The 23,036-nt window shown below is 40.8% G+C and overlaps 1 protein-coding gene across 1 annotated transcript; it reads right to left on the reverse strand.

Moving 5' to 3' along the window:
• Positions 1-297: 297 nt before the first annotated feature.
• LOC149211939 (subtilisin-like protease SBT5.3) lies at positions 298-22,618 on the reverse strand. The gene is made up of 5 exons (XM_089388519.1): positions 22,479-22,618; positions 22,249-22,363; positions 21,953-22,145; positions 21,315-21,658; positions 298-489 (listed from the first exon to the last, which is right to left on the reverse strand). Exons 1-5 carry the CDS (start codon positions 22,616-22,618, stop codon positions 298-300), a joined length of 984 nt encoding a protein of 327 aa, XP_089244645.1.
• Between the last annotated feature and the right edge of the window lie 418 nt (positions 22,619-23,036).

A 23,036-nucleotide genomic window follows, 5' to 3' on the forward strand; every position in this document is an offset into this window, starting at 1 on the left:
ATCACGAATCATTTCACCTATGTCAAAAATATCACCTTCTGTAAGCGTGATTGGGTCAATGGACATCTTGGATGCCTTCGTCTTCTTTCTGGGGACTAGTTTCAAAGGGACGCGTGGTCGTTTTAACTGTTGCAAGGTAGTTTCCTGACCCACGTGCTCTTCATCCAGGTCGATGTCCTCAGCCTCCTGTGTGGACATTTCATGGCCCCCCTCAGCCCCCTTTATTGGCGCTGTTGTTGTTTCTTCCATCTGCATTGTTGTTGTTGCATCGACCATCTTCTGCTATGCGACTGCTTCTTATTCCTGGCGCCTCTTTTCAGCCAGCTGTGCGATGCATAGCTTGGTGCTCTTCTTCCTTTGTTGGGCTGTGGTATTCTCCATTCCTGCCAAGTCTAGGGCGCACCACTCCAGAGGCCATGTTTCCAATGGTGTGAATATGGCGTCATCAGTAGCAATAAAGGGAAGATTTGTCCATTCCTTTGCTGGATCCTTCCACACCCAGATATGAATGTTGTGCATGTCAATTTTGAACTCTACAAAGCTCTGCAGAGTGGTGTACATTGTGGGTGACAACTGTGGTCTTCTATTGATCCACATCCGGATGCTTGCCTCCATTAGCACCCAAAAAACCTTGATTGCGTGAATCCACTTTGTGTCCTTCGTGGCCCAAAGCGAAGCATACTTCGCGGCCTCAGGAAGGTCCTGGTCGATAGGCGGGAACTGGCTATCTGTCGGTAGTTTGCCTGCTACCAGCAAGATGGATAAGAGCAACCACGCGTAGTGGAAGGTCTTACCTTGCTCTTGGGCCTCCTTGCAGTTCATCAAAAATTCCTCACAGAGGAACTCAGCCCAGTTGAACTGGACCCCCTCTGCACACTGCTCAGCCAGCGCAACCATGTGCACTGGTACTTCATCAGCACGGCACTTCCGCATTAATTTGTCGGCCAAGAGCTGGGTGGCTACGCGCACACCTTTGTCCTTGATACTCACAATTGCATAGCTGCGCTTCTTCTTTTCTAGCTTGTATTTGGCTTTCATGGCTTTCGCGAGAGCCAAATCGCTGCTTTTACCAACTATTTCCCCAGGGTCCCTTCCCTTATAGGGAAGCTAAGAAATCCTGTGAATAAGTTCCACCATGATGGGAATAGGCTCCTCCAGCCATAGATACCCATCATGCACCAGGCACAACAGCTTCTTGATGACGAAAATGGTGATGGGCACATGGTGAAAGTGGGGTATCCATCGTAGATGAAGTAACCTGGCCTTCTCCACACCGCGCAACCATTTTCGTGGCTCCAACATGATCATTGGCCCCTCCAACTTTTGTTTCATCAAGCTTTCTGTCGTCAGGTGCGGGAACTTCTCACTGTCTGTGAGGTCCCAATATTTAAACTTCAGGGTAGGCACCCGGCCGAGGGGCGGACCTTCAAAAATAATGTTGTCCTGGAGGAGCAGGGTCTGGAGTGCACTCTTCGTGGCCTCCATGTCTTTAGCCACCTGAACTTTCCCTTTCCACAGAGGGACATACGTGGGTAACTTTGTTGCGGAAGGAATTGGTGGGACATCCTCCTCCACATCGTCTTGCGCCTCTATCTGATCAATTAGAACCTATAAGTATTCCTCCTCTTCATCTGATTCAATGGTGATGGCTTTGCCTTTTTCTTCCATTGACAACTTGCCAAACCGTGGGTTTCTTGGAGATACGCGGATTGGTCCCATAGTCTTCTTATCTTTCTTTGACTGCGACATCTGTGGTGATTTTGGAACTTCTGGTGCAATTGCTGCATCTCCGAGCTTCTCATGGACCATATGGGGCTCCGCGGCCTCACCAACCGTATCTCAGGTGAATCTCACTCCTGGTCTGGTAGAAGTCATTGTGTTTACGCAAGATATGTTATGTCGTGTACTCAAAGGTGGTAAGAGTGCTCGACGTTCACTGCTCTGTAATCGCCCAAATCTTAAACAACCAAGTGTTGTCTCATGGCGAGTCCTAGGGGTTTTATAGCATTTTTTGAATTTGAATTCGACCATTCTCCCCACTTCTGAGTCATTAATGCCTTCTTGGAGGCAGATCATCCCAAATCTAGCTCTTAATTCGTGTCTTAATTTCCCACCACCTGCTCCTCTTTGTCTTAAATTGGACATATTGTCATGAACAGTGATACCAATGGTCACTTCCCAGCCTACCCGCACGACAGCATAGCCCCCTCTGCATAGGTGCAACCCTTGTGACCTGCCGATCTTGCGCGCAACCTCCCTATTGCGCAACTCCCTCACAGACTCTTTTAGAGTCCCGCACTCCCTTTCAACTGCTAGGAGCACTGAGACTGTGCTCCCTACAACTAGTCAGGTGGTCGCACCACCTGTGCGAGACTTCAATTCACCTTCCATCCTAGTTTGTAGGCACTCCTAAATTACCGTCGCGACATTTAGCGCCGCGTGTTCTTCCTTATGTAGTGTGCTCCCCTGGTTACTTTGTTTGGTAAGGTGTAGCCGCATCCATGTTAGTAGAGTCACAAATTGTCGGCGACAATCTTCTAATGCTGTAGTATGGATGTCCATATCTTGTTTTTTCATTCTTCATTTATCAACGAGACATGCTTGCGTGACTTCATTTTTTAGTTTTTTGATCTCCACATCCATTAACATGCTTTTCTTCCTCAGTCGTACCTGATCTTCTTCGCGAAGTTTAATGTTCCCTCGCCAAATGGCTTCGTAAATCCACATATGTTCACCCTCACGTGGCTGCATAATTCCTTCGTCCTAGTCCTCGTGTACTATTCCAATTGTGGGAGCTACTGCGTGAGGATTCCTTTCCTCCAAACTTATGGTTTCGACTCTGCTCCTCAGCTTTGGAATTGTTTCCATGCTCAAGGTTTTGCACATGGCCCTATAGGCCCATCGAACTGCTAGCATCCGCAGGTCACAATCAGTTCTTCCTGACTGGTGAACCCTGTTCAGGACTCCACACACCTTATTGAATGCTTCCACATGGAACGTTTGTGGTGCGCGTCGCCTTTCCTTTTGCTGCGTCCTGTTCCGATTTTTCAATCCTGAGTTTGGGTTGTGCTTGTGCGGGCTACACAACACATGTCTGTACCCATCGAGACAGGTGGGTGTGCAAGTTGCTCCATCCTTGCTGACCAACCCTTGTTCAAAGATGGGGGCTTCCAAACCATAGGTGCATCATCCTTCTACATCTGCACCAGCCCCCAAAATTTCCTTGATGTGTAGCCCACCATTGTGTGGGTGTTGCGTGCAGTGCCCACTTCAATGCATCAAACTGCTACTGTTTCGGTACCGCACTTTCAAATTTTCTGAGGAATTCATCCACCACTGTCAATCCATCATATTTTGGTAGCTCTTTTACCTCTGTTGTTATGCAACGTAGTGATCTAACCACCATGTTGCAATTTAGCGTCGTTACTTCGTGCAACTGATTCTTCAATCGCTCTACTTCTTTTGAATCCGAAGTGTAGGAGCTTTCGCACTCCCACGAGATCCTCCCATCTGCCGTCAGATTCACCCAATCCTGGTCTTGCACAGTTATCTTGTAAATACAATTGAGATAATCATCGCTATCATCATCGCACATTGGTTCAGTGTAGTGCGCTCCTTCGACTGGGTCCAGTGGGACTACTACACGTAGTGACTTCTTCTCGAAGATCATTTTGTGCTTCTTCAAGTTGATGACTCCATTCATATCAGTGGCCCAGTCTATTCCTAACAGTGCGGGATAGGGATTGCTATCATTGACAATCTCTATTACTTCAAAATCCACCTACGTGCTCGTGCCTTCAATATCAATTGTTACCCCTTGCAACCTCCCCATGGGAAAAATCTTCTATTGGTTCGCCATTTGTAATTGAATAGGGGACCATTGTAACGTGGGCCCGCCCATGCGTTCCCATGTTTTCTTCAGTATTACATTCATATCCAAACCCAGATCTAAGATTACCTGATCCATTTCATACTCACCAATCTGTGCAGTCAACCTCATTTCCCTTCCACTACGCAATTCATGCTTCCCCAATTTCCAAACTAGGCGTGGTTCTCCTGACCCCGTGCACCTGGTGATCAGCTCCTGTAGTCCTTTAAGTGCCTTGCTATCGTGCAACAATTTCATGCATGTCTCCAGAAAGGTAGCGAGCATTGAAGGATCCATTCCTAGCTCTGGTTGATCCTTACTCCCTAAAGTGGAGGCCTCTGTGAAGCCCTTCTTAGCTTCCATGAATGCCTCCTTTGAACATTCTAAGTCAAACTCGGGTTCCTTTGCAGGAACCTTTTGAACCCATGTACTTTCCTCTGGTTGCTTCCTCATATCCTCTCCCATGGTCGTATCGCTTCTAAGCATCATGTTTACGTTCGGGTTCTCTTCGCGCAGCTCAAACCTCATAATTTGCATATTCTGAGTTGGGAGAGGGTGGAATACCCCTTTTTCACACATCCTTGTGATCAACGTAGGACAGTCTATTGTTTCATGATCAAACTGAGCACAATACGAAGAGGATATCCTCATTGGGTTGGTACAATCGCGGGCATAGTGCCCTGGTCCTCTGCAATTGTAACAAATTAATTGTCCACAACCCCTTCTTGGTCCCATTCTGTTGTTGGGAAAAGTATCCAATACGGAATGACCCTATCCCACTCTAAGGGTGATAGTACCTCAGCAACAACTGAATGCAAAGTTATTCAAGATTACTTCTTTATGAGATGAGAGAGAGAAGAGAAAGGGGATCCACTAACCGTTATCTTCCGCTAATGGTTGATCCAATCTTCCCTCTTTGCTGCTTGCTCCTAGCTCCTTGCTCTTTCACCGGCCCAGCTACACAAAGATCCTGTAAAAGCACAAGAAAAGGAAACTACAAGAAGCATACATCCATAATTGATTCAAGGATTAGAATAAATCAAATATACAAACATCAATACGCCACAGAGACACATGCATATAGAAGAACCTCAAATACTTTATTAATGGAAGAAGTAAAGTTCTGAGAGTGTTACAACCATAATAGGCCCAATCCAGCAACACCTCCCAGCAGAAAGAAATCTCCTCTTCACCTCCTTCAAGCAAATCACCCAATAGTTCTATACTCAAACCAACAGCACTTCCTTACTTGCACAAAATTCCAGCCTCCCTAGACCTCATGAGAGAGTTCTATATATAGGAGTTTTGGAGAAAGGATGAGTCAGCTTGAGGCTGGCATGAAGCTGACTAGTGTCCTCTCCCACTTCAGTTATACTTCAGTTCTTGAGTCCACTTGGAGTCTCTTGCTTCCACTTGGAGATCTAGATCCTCTTACTCATCACAAGGCGAATTCCCTGATCCAAGTGTCATTTTGGAAGCTTCCTGGGCATTTGACACCTTGCAGAATGACTGTGCCACTTGGCCAATCTCACCCAGCGCAGGTGGCCTTCATTGATTTTGAAATTCAGCGCAGGTACAGAGTGGAGCAGTTCACATTCAGCGCAGATGCTCAGTGGAGCAGCTGACATGATCCAGAAATAGCTTGTTTTTGAGTGTTTTCAGGTGGAGAACTGATTTTCAGTGCTGTGGTTTGCTGACCTTGTTCCTCTAGGGGTAGGAACAACATGTTTAGGGACTTTGGATCCCTCAGATTATTGACATTTCATGCTTCATGCTGTTAGGCACAAAAATGTCTATAACAGTTGCCCCCTAAAGTATGAGGTCGTTTATCGGGTGAAATGCTTTATCAGGAGGATCCGAAGTTCATTCAATTGCTGAGAGGTGCCCTGTAATAAAATACAATACAATACATTATTTTTCATTCTGCTTTCGTGATCTAGCTGAGGCGGGCATTCCCATGCTCAGCTTTATAAATTCATTTTGGTACATAGAACAGACGATCGTCTGATGGTAGACTGATAACTCTCTGCTGAAATTATCATCCTTTGAGAAGGATGATCATCTGCTGCAATAATGTACATATCAAATGTCTTTATATTTCCTGAATATATATCGCAGCCCGGATGGATGAAACTAGATCCGGGGTCTTCAAACTCGTTCGATCTTCACTCTAAGTACAAGTCGATCCATGTGAGAATTGCGCTGAAGTCGAACATGGAAAGACATCGCTTGATTACCGGTCAATAATGTAAACCGTTAACAAGCGCGAGAGGAATCACCAATAATGACAATGACCCTCAAGGTACTGCAGTACAATTCACGTGGTGTGAATAAAGGACTTGGCGTCAAACACCACGCAAAATCTTCTGGTCGAAGGTCATTGATGTATACCTGTCGCCGGAAGTGAGAAACTTGCCATTGAGGCTTGCAAGTTTCAAAGTACCGGGGGTTTTGTTCCTAGATCAACTTCCTGGATAATGAGCTGAAGTCGACAAGAAGCGATCCGTCAAAGGAGGGCCTTAATGAATCCCACATCAGTGACACGGAACAAAGCTAATGATTTTAGTGGAGGTGAAAACAACCTGTGAAATATGATTCAGGGTGGCGATCATGGGTGGATGAAGGATAATGTATGGAAGTGGATGGGACACGGTTGACTCTTTCTGAACAACATCTCTTGAACATATAACGACACTGATGTGATGGATTGGTAGCATTACCCCAAATATGGATGGTTTGCCGAAGACCATGGTGATGAGACCGGTGAATGAAACAACCCAACCCGATGTGATACGGAGGACAAAGTGTCATGTTCAAGAGCGACTTGCTACCATTAAAGCTTTGAGGTTCTCCCAATTTTTCCCCAGTCATTTCTGACCAGTACCTCTTTATTTTTGTCAAGCTTGAGGAGGATAACATATGCTTGTTCTATAACCTGCCCTTCGGGCAAGCCCATCGCTATGTTTTAACGAGCTTAGCGATAGGGAAACTCGTTCTCGTCTAAAGACAAGTTTGTCGCTATTTAATCATTTTAACGAGTCTAGCGACGAAGATAACTTGGTCCTTTTCATTTTTAGAGAGTCTGAAAAGGTACAGAAAGTTAACTCCAAAATTCCTTTTTCGTCATCTAATCCCTTAAGTCCGAAAAAGTATAAAACAATACAGAAGGGATGAATTTTCGATAACTTTAACGAGCCAAATAAAACAAGCGCTCGACCTTTTTGTGTAATAATCCCTCAGGTCCAAAAAGATTAAAATCTAGAGGAGGGATAGCTCTTCCGGTCCTTTTAACGAGCTGGAAGGCCAAAACTCGGCAAACTTTTCATATTTTACGAGTCAGATGAAAAGAGCTCAAAGAAGACTCGTCTTTTGAGGAACGAGTGATAAACAGGGATAGCGGCAGATTCCAGGTACAGGTTGGAATTTTCCAATCACGGCAGTGTCACAAGGATGGCTAGGTGAAATCACTCTTCGCAGCTGTTCCTCAAAATAGGTAAACAATCATATGGAGGTGAACGATTGGCCAAATGGAATGGAGGTGGCGGGTGCAAACACGACCAAGGCTTTTTATGGCTAATAATTTTACGATCACAAATGGTTATTTACTGGTACTGGGTTCATTTTTATAAAGAGCTTGAATGCGCCAAAACACTGCTCAATGCTTATGTTTATTTTTTAACGAGCATGAATTCCGCGTTAAAACTGCTCGGAGATAAGTTCGCATGCCCCCAGCATAATAACGCAAATCGAGGTGCATGCCCCCCAAGCTTCATTGCATTCAACTCGGTGGTTGGAATGAAGGTTTACCTTTGAGAAAGGGGATTTGTTTCATTTTTTAATGAGGTTGACACAAGATAAGAACCGTCCTCGGAGTCCAAATCCATCAGACATAGAAGGTTTCATATTCCACTGTGGCCACTTCCGCCAGATTACTTGGGGGCGGTAGGGCAAAAGTACCCATTAAGGCAGGGTCTTTTAGGATACCTACTCCGATATTTTGGAGCGAATGATTCCTTCCATGGATCATTGGAATGCTTCCCGTAACTTGTGAACTGTTGTGGAGAAAAGTTTGTTGGTCGACGATTGTAATTCCTCCTTGGAAGGGAAATGCAATCTTCCTGAAGTAGGTCGACACAACTGCGGCCATGGCATAGATCCATGGTCTTCCGAGTAGGATGTTGTAATCGAGGTTTCCATCAATTACTTCAACATCAATTCCTACTGTTTTGCCCCCCAGTTCAACTTGCAAGTTACTTAAAATCCCGTATGGAGTGTATGATCATCCATCAAATGCTTTTAACGTCGTTGACGATTTCGACAAGGGTGGTGAGCCTAAATCTTTCCAGCAACTCATCGACATAAGACATGTAGATGCCCCCTCATCAATAATTGTTCGATGAACAGTTTTGTTGAGGGCTTTCACTTGAATAAGGAAAGCTAGTTGAGCTGGTAACTGAGGGTCATATCCTTTATGATCAAAGGCGACAAGATTGGAATCCATTGGGTCAATTCCACCTATTGCTGATAATAAAGCTTGTTCTTGGGAGAAGCAATTTTGCGGTACCTCAAGTGTCGACATAACGGACGGCGATTGGGCCAGGTCCTCTATCTGTGCTATTTTCGCACAAGGATTAAATGTCGATTTGTGTACTTCTCCCTTTTGCGATTTTATTATTGGCTCCGGGACGATGGGTGGCACAACTTCGGTCAAAGTTGTTGTCGAACTACTAGGTTGTTCATTAGCCTTGTTGTTCGACAACTTTGGATTCTTGTAATCCTTATTCCTCATCAAAGCATTATTTTGCTGCATTGAGGTAGACAACATAAGCACTTGGGATCGGGAAGCATTTTGATTAGCAACCAGATTTTGACCTGGATTAGGAAACGGATCAGTCAATACTGCTGGGGTTTTTGAACTCTTAAAGAGTTTCTTAACTTCAGCTATATGTGGACAATCTTTCGTCCAATGATCCTCATCGCATATATGACACCCTGCTGGGGGTTTCCTTTTTCTCCCTTTCTTTTTCTTCTTGCCCCCTGGTTGCTTCAGTTGTTTGCCCTTGTCGGTCGACATGGAATTTACTTCTGAGGCAAGAAGTTCTTCATTTGCATTTTGACTATAAATTTTGTGCTTGCCAATCATGCCATCGCCGGCGTGAGAGTCATTGTTTGATTTAGGAGGAGGAGGAATTGAGAATTCTGGTCTAGGGGCGTCAGGTATTTTGTCGTAGAGCGTGCCGGACTGAGTATAGACCAAGTCCAGATATTGCGCACGAGCGATAACCTGCTCTTCCGTTACGACCCCCCCCTTTGCCACATCTTCCGTGATGGCAGGAAGTAATGACTTGATAAACCATTCAGCTAATAGCTGATCGGGAACGTACGTTTTTACCATCCTACGACGACGACGCCACTCATGTATATGATCAGATATGTGGGTGGCAGTCGTCTGTTTGAAGTTGGTAAGGAGTTCTATTCCCGTTTCATACCTTATCGGTAATTGAAAATGGGTTAAAAAGGTTGTGGCTAAGGTACTGAAGTTGTCGAACGAAGCTCTAGGCAATTCAATGTACCATTTTGCCGCTGGACCCGTTAACGTCCTCTGAAAGAGGCGAAGTCTTATCGAATCATCATTCAGGGTGTTCGATGAACACCATAGATGGAATGTCATCACATGATTCGACGGATCTTCACCCGGATTTCCATTAAATTTAGGAATATCTGACGGAAGTTTATGCGGAATCGCTGGCCACCAAGGAGCATAAGCAATTGGATCATTCGTCAGCCGGTTTAGATCTGGTAATTCTAGAGTTGCTACAAAGGGCAACTGTTGATTCAGGTGAGGCGAAGCATACCCAGGATAAGATGGGATCGCCTGAGCAATGGGTCTTTGCAAACCAGCATAATGCTGGAAACTTTGACAAGGTTGATGGGCATAACCATTATAGTATGGTTGCCCATTACTTACAAAGACTTGTTGCTCAGGTCCTTGATATGATTGCTGGAATGGCGGTTGTTGGGATTGAACCAGCTCTGGTTGTTGGACCATTTGCTGTTGACCAATACTGGATGATTGACCGGGATGAGGAGTCACAGTACGTGTTTGAGCCTGAGTCGCTCCAGATAAGGAGGCACTACCCTGAGATTGTGATTGAGTCGTTGAGACAAGAGGCTGTTGTATTGCAACCTGAGAAACTTGGGGTTGACATACAATAGGTGGAGCTTGTACTTGCGACACATTCACTATAGCAGGTATGGTGGGAATATTCGACATAGGGTGTACTGGTTGCATTGAATATACAACCCCTGGTTGTTGAGGCAGTATGGGTAACCAACCGCTGGATGTAATTCCAGTTTGACCTGAACTTTGTTGTAAACTCCCATATGGTTGTTCTCTGGGAGGGAACAATGAAAGAGCATACTGCCCTCCATATGGTGGAAATCCAGTACTTAATGGGTAAATTGGCCTTTGAAGACACATTGGATCAATTTGTTGAGTTTCAACATAAGAAATACCAGATGATAATCTGGATGAAGAGATAGGAACTAACCATGTCGTTGTCCCTGATTGGACTCCGACTTGTTGTTGACAATTGGCCGGGACAGATGGTATACCAGTGAACATCGTTGGAGTAGTAGCAGGAGGCTCTGCTGTTGCTGTGTCGGACGACACAGTCCTAGATGTCGACGGTTGTTCAGACATATCTAGTCTATCCAAAAGATTTCTTAGCGATTCTATAGGAACTTCCACTTGTGGTGGACTAACTTCGAAGATCAACGAGGGAAAGGTGATGATTATTCCGCTTAAAATAAATTTTATAACGACGCTTTAGACACAACTTGGTTTTTCAGTTTTAAAGAGTCGAGAAAAAGCTAAAGATGACTCTAGTCTCCTTCGATGTTTTAACGAGCCCGAAGTGACAAATGCTCGGATGGACTTTTTCAGTTATAGAGTTTGAAAAAGGCCAAAAGAAACTGCTCTGGAGTTCTAGGCAGAGGGTGTGCCAAACCTTTCGCAAAACCACAGAATACGTTTTACGGTACGAGTGGTCGATCTTCGTGAATGCTGTGTTCACTGCATTGCGATCAGTAGGGCGGCCGACACGGTTTCCTATTGGATAAAGGCTTTGTTCCTATAGAGGTATCCCAATATATACGCGATGGTACGTGGGAGCACAAGTCCGTATTGATACTTATCGCTTCACCGTTGAGGAATCCCCAACCACTCAACGCTAAGATATCACGTTTAACGACGCCGGAACAAGTCTCTAGCTTAGACCTCTATGTGTTTGTGTTATGTTTCAAAGAGTTGTTAGGTTCATTCAATATATTTTAAGTTGATCTTTTTTAAAGTTTGCCTTTCAAGGTTCACCACGAGATGTTTTGATACAAATTCCTAAATGCAGTCTAAGATGAGAAGCAAGCTTTTTCAATCTTTTCGACTTATGAAAATCCTAACTACTGAGGGAAAAGAAAGACAAAATCTTTTCACACAGATCAAAGAGCACACACTAATGCACTTTTTCCCTAAATCAACATACAAACTTATATGCAAAATGCAAAATGCAGGTATTTCTTTTCTCTTTCTTAATGTTGATGTAATATAAAAAGAAAGCTGTTGTATAATTTCGAATTCAACTTCAAGTGAAAGCAAACAAGCTTGTCCAAAATCAAAAGACACCTTAAGATTCACTTGTTTCGACACTAGAAATATATAAATTCAAACCATATGACGAAAGCAAAAGCTCAACCAACTATGAACAGCAAACAAACTAACTCTTAAGATCAGAACGACACTTTATCACAGGTCTAGATCTAAGAGGCCACAGCAAGACTAGTTCACTTTCGTTATGGGAAACTGTAAATGATACAAGAAATACACAAAGAACAAACACAATTTCTTTCTACAACCTGAGGCGAAATAGTGGCAAGGAAAGTTGGTTTCAGATAGGTACATTGACTGGTAACAGGCTGCAAAAACAAGGGTGAAAATAGGGCAAGAAACAGCAGGAAACCCCAGTAGCACAAGGCAAGACTGGTTCAGCGCAGGTGGTACACTGTCAGTTTGACATTCAGCGCAGGTAGCCCCTTCGGGAACTGTGCTGAAATGCAGACTGCCTTCACAGCACCTAAACTGAAGATTCAAACTTTCATTTTTCTCAGTTTCCGGGTCACAGATTGCTAAAAAATTCACAGTTTTTGGCCAAATCAGAAGCTATCAGTCAAGGACACACTAAGGGATGAAAAGGAGGATGAAAAGCTATCACTAAGAGCTATTTAGAGTCCTTGTGGATCAGCTCTTCAAATCATAAACTTGCCCAGAAACTGAGCTAGAGTAGCTGCCCTCTACTTTGCATTTGAAAGATCCAAATGCAGTTCGATTCGGTACTCCCTGTGTTTATGAAATGAATAGAAAAAACACAAACAACTAACAAGATACGTTCCCCAGTATGGTCGCCAATTTGTTGTTGGGAAAAGTATCCAATACAGAATGACCCTATCCCACTCTAAGGGTGATAGTACCTCAGCAACAACTGAATGCAAAGTTATTCAAGATTACTTCTTTATGAGATGAGAGAGAGAAGAGAAAGGGGATCCACTAACCGTTATCTTCTGCTAATGGTTGATCCAATCTTCCCTCTTTGCTGCTTGCTCCTAGCTCCTTGCTCTTTCATCGGCCCAGCTACACAAAGATCTTGTAAAAGCACAAGAAAAGGAAACTACAAGAAGCATACATCCATAATTGATTCAAGGATTAGAATAAATCAAATATACAAACATCAATACGCCACAGAGACACATGCATATAGAAGAACCTCAAATACTTTATTAATGGAAGAAGTAAAGTTCTGAGAGTGTTACAACCATAATAGGCCCAATCCAGCAACACCTCCCAGCAGAAAGAAATCTCCTCTTCACCTCCTTCAAGCAAATCACCCAATAGTTCTATACTCAAACCAACAACACTTCCTTACTTGCACAAAATTCCAGCCTCCCTAGACCTCATGAGAGAGTTCTATATATAGGAGTTTTGGAGAAAGGATGAGTCAGCTTGAGGCTGGCATGAAGTTGACTAGTGTCCTCTCCCACTTCAGTTATACTTAAGTTCTTGAGTCCACTTGGAGTCTCTTGCTTCCACTTGGAGATCTAGATCCTCTTACTCCTCACAAGGCGAATTCCCTGATCCAAGTGTCATTTTGGAAGCTTCCTGGGCATTTGACACCTTGCAGAATGACTGTGCCACTTGGCCAATCTCGCCCAGCGCAGGTGGCCTTCATTGATTTTGACATTCAGCGCAGGTACAGAGTGGAGCAGTTGACATTCAGCGCAGATGCTCAGTGGAGCAGCTGACATGATCCAGAAATAGCTTGTTTTTGAGTGTTTTCAGGTGGAGAACTGATTTTCAGTGCTGTGGTTTGCTGACCTTGTTCCTCTAGGGGTAGGAACAACATGTTTAGGGACTTTGGATCCCTCAGATTATTAACATTTCATGCTTCATGCTGTTAGGCACAAAAATGTCTATAACACATTCCACCTCGTCCTTGACCTTGCCCCTGAAATCCAATGTGCTCCATCCCTGCATCTGGGTCGAGGGCTCGCATTTCAGTCTACATCCTATAGGAAGGGTTCCGATCCATCATTAGCTCGTAACTGCGACAAGTGTGCTCATTGTGGCCTACCAACCTGCAGAAATTACAAAACAATTGCTGGGGTGTCTGTGTATATTTCTACAACAAATGACAATTATCCATCGTGTGTTTACCCCCTATCTGACAGATCACACACCATAAAGCGAGTGCTATGCTCGGCCCTGCCTATGCCTCCAGTCTCAACGGCATTGGCCCTCCTCCTGCCAAGTATTTCACGAACACTGGACAATGATCCTTGTCATTGCCCTGGCCTTTTCACTTTATGCACCATACTTCCTTGCGCGCCTCTAGCCACAGTGCCCTATCCTGCTTAAAACTCTACATCTCCAAACACAGATTCTATAGTTGCACATGGATTTGTTGAACTCCCAACCCAGGGTCTTGTATCAGGGTCTCCTGTAATCTCATTTCCATTTCCAATGCTTTGGCCTGGGTGGAAAGTTTCTATTGTGACAACGCCATCCTCAATTGCGGTGTCATAGATGCTACAAACCATGCACGATGTTGTCCATCTCTCAACGTCATGTTGGCTTCACAGATCGTATTTTTCATTCGTTGATCTAGATCCCAGGGAGTCTCACCCAGGAGCATCGTAATTTCTTTAAACCAGATGATTGATCGTGTTTCTGACTTTGGCTTGCTAAATTCCCTATTCAGTGCATTCTGGATCTTTTCTATCCCTATGTTTGGGTGGTCGTTAGAGTGCTTGATGTACCATGTTAATGCGTAATCCTGCAGCGTGCTCACAAATGTAGCCTTCTTAATATTGTCGTCCGTGACAACTTGTACTTCCCATACTGCTCTTACCACAAACCAAAATTGGTTTGAATCTTCATTCCCTACTCCTCTGAATACCAGTGGTTTGATTGTGCTCACCATACTGAACTATGGAGGTGGTGGAGGTGGAGTGGGTGGAGATGGAGGTGAGGGAGGTGAAGCGGGTGGCAGTGTGGGTGGAGGTGGTAACCGCGGAATGGCTGCCTTATCAAACTGATTGCGCTTCTTGGAGAGACCCTAATGAGATCTTCCTCATTCTCTTGTGAGGGTGAAATTAAGGGACTGTTTTCTAATTCTTTGCTACTCTTGTAGATCTTTCCGCTTCGCGTAGTCCCAAACATTAATGTATTTGCATGACCCTTTTTTCACAAATCAAAGTATTCAAAGATTTAATATACTTACCTCCCGGTCCTTTGAGAAAGCATCGTTCTACCTCGTTGTAGCTCATGGTCATGTCTACCTTAAACTCAGTGATAAATCCCCCTATGATCTGGTCGAGCCAATGGTCCACAGCTTGTGCGATCTTATCTTTTGATGCTTCCAATCTGTGCACTAATTCCAGAGTCCACACTATTGGTTTGTCGAGCCTACACCTTCCCTGGATGTCGGCTAACTTCATGATCCACTCATACAACTCAGAAGGAAAGGATGCAAAGGAAATCTCGTGGATTTCTGTATACACGTAGTGCTCCAACCAGTTTTCCTTAGATACTTGCAGAGTTCTGTTTTCCTGTGTCACGATCTCATGAATCTTCTTGTCCAACCACTCTTCAATTTCATTCTTTGTTGGGTTCCATTGGCACGACATCAAACATCCCTTATGCAGATCCCGGTCCTAGCAATGAAACCATTTGTTGGCTTAGTGGGGCCTGACCCAGGTTCAGAAGTTGTTTAGCCAAGCAAATCCCGGTACTACTGGCCCTTTCGGTAAGAGTCTGTGGAGTGCAGACTGAGGTCTCACCAAAAGTGGTATGGGATGGTGCTAGAACCAAGTTTTCGCACCCTGGGGATGTCTGATATGAGGTGATTGGTACGTGGTCCAACCTTCGCACTTGCTGTGCTACGCGCAACAGTGGGCACCCTGCGCCCTGTGATACTGCCTTTACCCAGTTCTAGTCATAGTGCGACCCGTGTTATTTACCTAGTTCTCCCTTAATTACGCTCTGTTAGCTGAATACTTAGATTATTTTCATATATAAGAATTGATACAAGTATTTATCATTTGCACAGTAAATAAACAGAGTAACAATAATGCATAACATCAAAATACGGATTCAATAATATATGCACAGAGTAAACTTCTCTTTATTAACTTTCAATCCCATATACAGACCCGACTTCACCCTGCGCACTCAACTGTAGGGGTCCATGCACTCAGCTGCGGACTCTACTAGGCTTCTGTGCACTCAGCTGCAGAGCCTCTTCCTACTATTATGACCCAGTACACTTCAGATCCAACTCTACCCTCAAACCATGCCTTCATTATTCTATCTATCCTTGACTCTCCCTTTACAACTTAGAGCCTCCCTCTATTTATACAATCCCATGGTTTGCAGACCATGGGTAGGCTGACACAAATTTACATGAAATTACAATATTTTAGGGCGGAAAACCCTATGACTCATCCTAGGTTTCACGCTCTACGCCCACAATTCATGAAGTCTTACCATATACTCGACCAAACTTGGGCTTTGAGCCCCAAAAACATGCTGCAGGGGATCCCATGCGCAATAAGGGTATAAATTAATAATGGATTTCATAACTTTTTTTAAAATGGAGGACACAACTTAAGTAGTTTTACCAAGGGAAATAAAATAAATTTGATGTTCTCTATATACCTAGCTTCAAACAATAGTTTCTCTTACAAAATAATGTACAAACGAGGATGACTCAACCTAAAAGGTTAACTCAACTAGTTGTCACCAATGATGATGGTACCTTTGCTAGTATAATGCCAATAGGTGCATGATTAAAATCCCCCTAGGTTAGGCATGATTATCTACATTGATGGGCTTACTAGGGGTGCCATCCATGAATGCGGGGAAGCATATTTCAGTTGGTCCAAAAGGTTTTCCATGGAAGAAAGGAGAGGAATAATTAGAGATTAGGAAGGTGACATGCCATTCCAAATCATCTTACACCATATTTCTATTGTCATTTAATTGTTTCATCATTATTTGTAACACAAAAAGTATGTGTCCATATCATTAATGTGTTGTAGTGTACAAGGTTACATGACTTGAATTTTAGCACATTTGTGGTGTTGTTCTTATGTCATTGCCCACAATCATTGGATTTGGGCCACAATGTTAGTTTTGTGCATAACCATCCCAAGGTGAGGTAATCATTTTATCATTAACACAAATATCATTCTACAACCTATATTTTAAGTCAATCCCTTGCTCCACTAGGATTGTTAACCCAAACATCAATCCAAATATTAATTCATCTTTTATTTATTTTACCAATGTGAATCAACATGGTGGTTGATGTTTCATATTTATATAAATTGAATAGGATCCTTTCAAAATATACAACCAAGAACTTGAAATTAGTTGATGAAGATCAATGTCATGTTACTTGGACTAAAACTTTTATATGGAAGGTTGAGTGACATCAATCACTAACCTAAAAAAAATTGTGTTTTGATGTTTTAATGTTCCAATACATTAACAATTGGAATGTAATACATAGTTTAATAACTTAAATATTGTAGTTTCTAAGATTGGTTACATATATACCTATCCACACAAATTTATAAAGTCCTTGGACTAATGAGAAGTTTCTATAGTTTGGGATGTTCATGTAATACATTTCAACACAATATACTCTACTAACCACTTATATAAAATGCCTATCAACATAATTAGTAAATTGAAATGTACATATTTTAGTTTTCAATGAAAGAAAATCAACTTTAAATTATATTTAGATTTACGTGAACACACTTGATGCATTATTTTGATAAGTTCAAAATTATAAATAAATTAAATTATTCAACACAAAGAAATCTCAATATCATATTGGTGTGAGAATATTTTATTTAATCAATTATTTGAATTTTACCTTTGAATTAATATGTTAAAACATTTAATTTAATATAAAAGTAAAAAGAATAAAAATATTAATTAATTATGAGATAATTCCAAGAAAATTTATTTTCTTATTTAGTTAAAAATAATATTGAGAATGTTATTAATTTTTCCAAGTTACTTAAAATATTTTGTGTTATGAAACCAGCTCACAAAAAGATAGGAAAGAAAGATAAACACCTTAGAATTCAGCCTCTTCGAGGGGGCAAGCTCATTTACATTACACAAATGAACAATTCTTTGATGATACAAATGACAAGACCTCCTTTCTATATATAGGAGTCTAAGGGGTCATAATAATAACAATATGGGGACTACATGGACACAAAAATATAACAAGGGGGTTCTACTAATAACAATAAGGGGTTACACTAGTAGTATAGGGACCTAACATGCCCCTCTCCTTCAAAAAGTGTTGTCCTCAATGCTTGAGTAGTTCTTGATGCTTCTGTATAAAATTATTGTTCTCCCATGTGGAATATTGAGCGGGTAAGTTCTACCACTTGATGAGATACTCTGAAATTGATCAATTTCATAGCTGTCGAGTTCTTGTTTCTGTGACTACTCCGGGATCCAATATGATTTTTCCTTCCTCGTCAAGTTCTGGTAATATTGTTTGAACTAGAATCTTCTACAACTTTTGAATGAGTGGCCACACTTCTTCGTCCTTTTCCAATCATCCCTTGCTTCATTTATCCAATCTGGTTGGATAATAGAAATAACACAAAACAATGCTTCCACATCCTCATCCTTTCTTGAGAGTGCATATGCAACAACCTTTTTCTTCCCCTTTTTGTAGATGATTTCAAAGTCATAACCCAACATATTTGTGACCCATTTTTTCTGTTCTTCTAAAGATAATATTTGTTCAAAAAAGTATTTAAGCCTATCATGATCCACTTTTACTTTGAAGTGTCTTCCCATTAGGTAAGGTCGCCATTTCTTAAGTGCATGTAGTATTGCCAACATTTCATTCTCATAAATAGCTTGCTTGAGATGTAGCCGTAAAAATACCTAATCGCCTACATCAAAACTTCTTTCACTGCAATGTTGATTTGCCTATTGTTTCATTCGATTCTACACCAAAGTGGCATTATCCTTTAAAAGTTGGAGAAATCGTTGTTGATGCTCGATGTGATCTTTCACTTCTTGAATATTTTTCTTCTTGATATGTCCTTCTATCTTGAGAGTTTGAGGAGTGGTAATTTCTTCCAATTCATTACAAGATATGGTCGGATTCATTTCTTGATGTTCCATGTGATCTTTCACTTCTTGAACATTTTTCTTCTTGATATGTACTTCTATCTTGATAGTTTGAGGAGTGGTAATTCTGGCCAATGCATTACAAGATATGGTCAGATTCATTTCTTCTTTCTCAATGTGATCTTTCACTTCTTGAACCTTTTTCTTCTTGATATGTCCTTCTATCTTGAGAGTTTGAGGAGTGGTAATTCTTTCCAATGATTTACAAAATATGGTCGGATTCATTTCTTCTTTCTCTGGGGTTGGTTCCTGGTGTATATCCTCTTCTTTTGATGTTTCTTGATCCTTTTCTTCCTCCTCTTCACAATCAATGTAAAATAATTTCTTCTCAGCACACTTATGACCTTTAATGTATTTGTTATCACAATTGTAACAAAGTCATTTTTCTCCTTTTTATTCCAATTGTTGTGGTGTCACCCTTGTAGGTTGTGGAAGGCTAGGAGAAATAACACTTCTATCTTTATAGTTGTGAGGGGTAGAATTCCTTGTTGCCATAATTTTTCTTTCCACTTTTCTTGCCAACTTGAATGCCTTCTCCAATGAATTAGGTTCCCAAAGATGAAACTCATGTTGAATGTTATCCTTTAAAATCCCTATGGAGACATCAATCCTCTACTTCTCTGGAATATCATTTTCCCTTATATTCAATTTTTGAAAGTCCTCAATGTGCTCTGCCATTGAACACTTTTGTTTGATATTTATCAATTGGCTAAAGAAGGTGTTTCTCTTTGTATCCTCATATTGTGTTGTCATTTCCTCTGTGAAAATTGACCATGTAGCAAGTGGTTTACGATAAAAAATCCATTTATACCATAAAAATTAATCTGGTTCTAAATATGAGGATGCAATACGTACCTTTTGTACCAGTTGCACCTCATGTAGATCAAAATATTGCTTCATCTGTTGTATCCAATTTACCAGATCCTTGCCATCAAACTTCCTCATATCTCATTTTCTTGATTTTAGGAGCTTGATCTTGAAAAGACTACAAATCTATAATTTCAGATCTTCTAGTTCTGAAATTGTGACCTCTGCATTCTCTTTCCAATTCCACTAGTCTGATCGAAATTGGATTCTCCAAGAAAGAGCTATGAAAAATCTCCCATGATGACCTGATTATATACCTTTTCAGAAGAGCAAACTTGTATGAAGTACCACATGTCACTATTTTCAACTTCAGATCTAAAAAATATACATATAAAACTACAATCCATCCTATTTCTGTAACTTCTTACGAAATTTCAATCTGATGCACAGAGAAAAAGATATGACGATTTTCCCAAGGTCACTTGTTTAAGATGTAATTCAGGAATCTGCAAAAACCCTAAATTCCTCAAATCATATATCCGAAAATATAGCGCGACAAAATCTGAAATTCAGACCCAAGGTTCACGCTGCTTTCTTCTCAAATGGGTTTTTTTTAGCTTCTAAAACTTTGTATCGAAAAAATTATAGCGAAACTTCCACGATGACCAGTTTTAGATGACATTCTGGAGATTGCAAAAACCATAACTTCCTCATATCATATCTCTGCAAATATAGCGAGACAAACTCTAAAATTTGGACCTGAGGTTCAGCGAGATTTTTTCTAAAATGGGTTTTTTTGTTAGCGTTTGAAACATTGTAGAAAAAAGGTATAGCGAAAATTCCACAATGACCTGTTTGGAGCAGCAAAACCCTAGAAACCAAAGTTGTTATACCAAATGTTATGAAACCATCTCACAAAAAGATAGAAAAGAAAGATAAATGCCTTAGAATTGAGCCTCTTCGAGGGGGAAATCTCCTTTACATTACACAAATGAAAAAATATTTGATGATACAAATGACAAGACCTCCTTTCTATATATAGGAGTCTAAGGGGTCATAATATAATCAGAGCCGACATAACAATAATAATGCAAGGGCACAATAATAACAATAGTCGGCTTCTATGGGGCACAATAACAACAATATGGGAACTACATGGGCACAACAATATAATAAGGGGGTTGTAATAATAACAATAAGGGGTTACACTAGTAGCATAGGGACTTAACATTTTGTTTTTCAAAATTTTTAACATCAAAATAAAAATTTAAAAATTATATATATATATATATATATATATATATATATATATATATATATATATAATTTTTGGAAAATATTAAATTTATTTCGAATTAAAATGGTAAAATAAAAAACAGAAGTTTGCACTTTTACATACAAACATATCCCTTGCCAAAGGATAAAAAATTCATTTAGTCAAAGAAATATATTTAAATTAATATGTCTTGAAAAGTGATTAACAACATGCATATCATATTCCATGAAAATAGAAAAAAAGTTTAATACAAGTGCTCTTCCTTTTTATTGCTTTGTTTCTTCCTTCTCTCACATGTGTAGATTTTCCTTCTTTCACATGTATAAAACAATCTATGGCAATCTTCAAACAATAATGGGTTGTATAGTTATTAAAAAATTGTTGATAGTCACTCTATTCACAACAATGGGACTTGCCACAGAATAATGAGCATGTTTCTAGGTTAGGGACTCAAATACATAGTTCCTTGAAGAATTTTTCATGGCTCTGAGTGCCACCCTAAATGATTTCTCCTCCCCTTTCTTAGAAAAATCAAGCCGTTTGGGCTCAACTGACACCGAAACTCTAGGAGGAGACCTCACCTTTGCCTTATAAGTTGTAGGTCCCTCTGCCACATTTTTCACCTTTATTTTCACAGTCACAGACCCTTCCAGTTGTGAGACCGTAATTGAAGGATAGTTGAGGTCATGTATTTTAGGTTGGCGTGTCGGACAAGAGAGTGCCGTACCTGTTATGGCCTTGATCTCTTCTAAATTATAATTCAAGCTGCACAAGAATCGATAGTAGTCTTTGAGAGATAGATTGTAGAGAAGATCAGGATTTATAACCACATTCGGATTGACATGACCTACACCATAGTTGAAAGGACCTGCTCTTTGCAACGATGCATTCCTAATTGGCTTATTAGTGTCGTCCATTCTTTCAACTGTGATTTACACAAGAAAAAACAAAAGAGAAAAGAAATCATGGAAGGGTAATTTATCATATAATATCTATCTCTCTATAATTTTCTATTATGTTATATGCCTTCCTAAGCCATCTCAGCTATTTTTTCATGGTGAGAACATTGTTGATGTCCAATAAGCATAGTTAAGGTGAAAATGTGGATCTCTAATAAATATAGTCATTGTGAAAATATGGATTGATTCTTTTTTAATGTGCATGTATGTGTGTGAGAATAAATGGATAAACATGTACACTTGTAGTCATAATGGCAGACTTAATAGTTGCAGGGCTCCAATGAGATATGCTCCCTTTAATAAAGCTGCAACACCAACAACATGTGGGCATGACATAGATGTGCCAGAAAGTACATTGAAAGGTACATGCCAATGATCAAATGAAAGGCCAGTCGTTGATGTTGCCATTGAATATACTGCTAGGATGTTCAACCCTGGAGCTGTAATATTAGGCTACATTGGAGAAACAATTCAGAACTTCATGTGTGAAAAAGTGCAGTGTCATACAATGCGTTATCATCATGTAAACACAAAAATTTGGGGAGTGGAATATGACCTTGAGGATGTCTGGAGTAAGACTATTTGGTCCCTGAGAGGAAAATGTTGTCATCACTAGAGTTGGCTTTGCATGCAATTCAGTTCTTGCAGGAGAAATGTAAGCAATAGGAGACCTGAATGAGCAAACTTTTATGGAAAATTAGGATGTTCCATGTAAGGACCTTAGTTGACTACAATAATTTTCAATGTAGGGCTAATATAAGTAAAATTGTTGTCCTGAAAACCTACATTGTAGAATTGATGTAGTCAAATACATCTGCCCCATCAATTGCATTCAACTGGGTAGCTGGAAGAACATGAGAATCTGCAGTAACATCATTGGCATTTACGGGGTCATTGCAAATATTCATGCCTAATCCTCCTGCCATGCGAACTGCTTCAACCTTCTCAATTCTTGCATTGATACCATGAAGGCAGGAAACAATCTTTCATTTAACTTTGCAGGGATCTAGAGATCCCAGGAAGCAATGTTTTCTGCAACATTATTACATAAAATCTATTAAAATTCATTAGAGATGTAGTTTTTCATTCCTTGGACTAACACTAATCCAAATTTCTCCTTTGGAAAGAATATGTCATATTGATAAGTTTGAATTTTTGTTATTATGAAAATCATTAAAATTGGTATTATGTAGCATACCCGACAATTTTATTTTGATTTGGAGCTGTAACATCAGCTGATGATACCAAAGGGCACATTTTTTTCTTTGGTAGCTGGTACTCGGATATGCTTTGTCCCTGGCATCAAATATATATATATATATATATATATATATATATATATAT

The sequence above is a fragment of the Pinus tabuliformis genome, chromosome 1_1, assembly GCF_031772625.1.
Source record: "Pinus tabuliformis cultivar Carrire ecotype Pingquan chromosome 1_1, CPIR1, whole genome shotgun sequence".
In the NCBI taxonomy this organism is placed as follows: Eukaryota; Viridiplantae; Streptophyta; class Pinopsida; order Pinales; family Pinaceae; genus Pinus; species Pinus tabuliformis.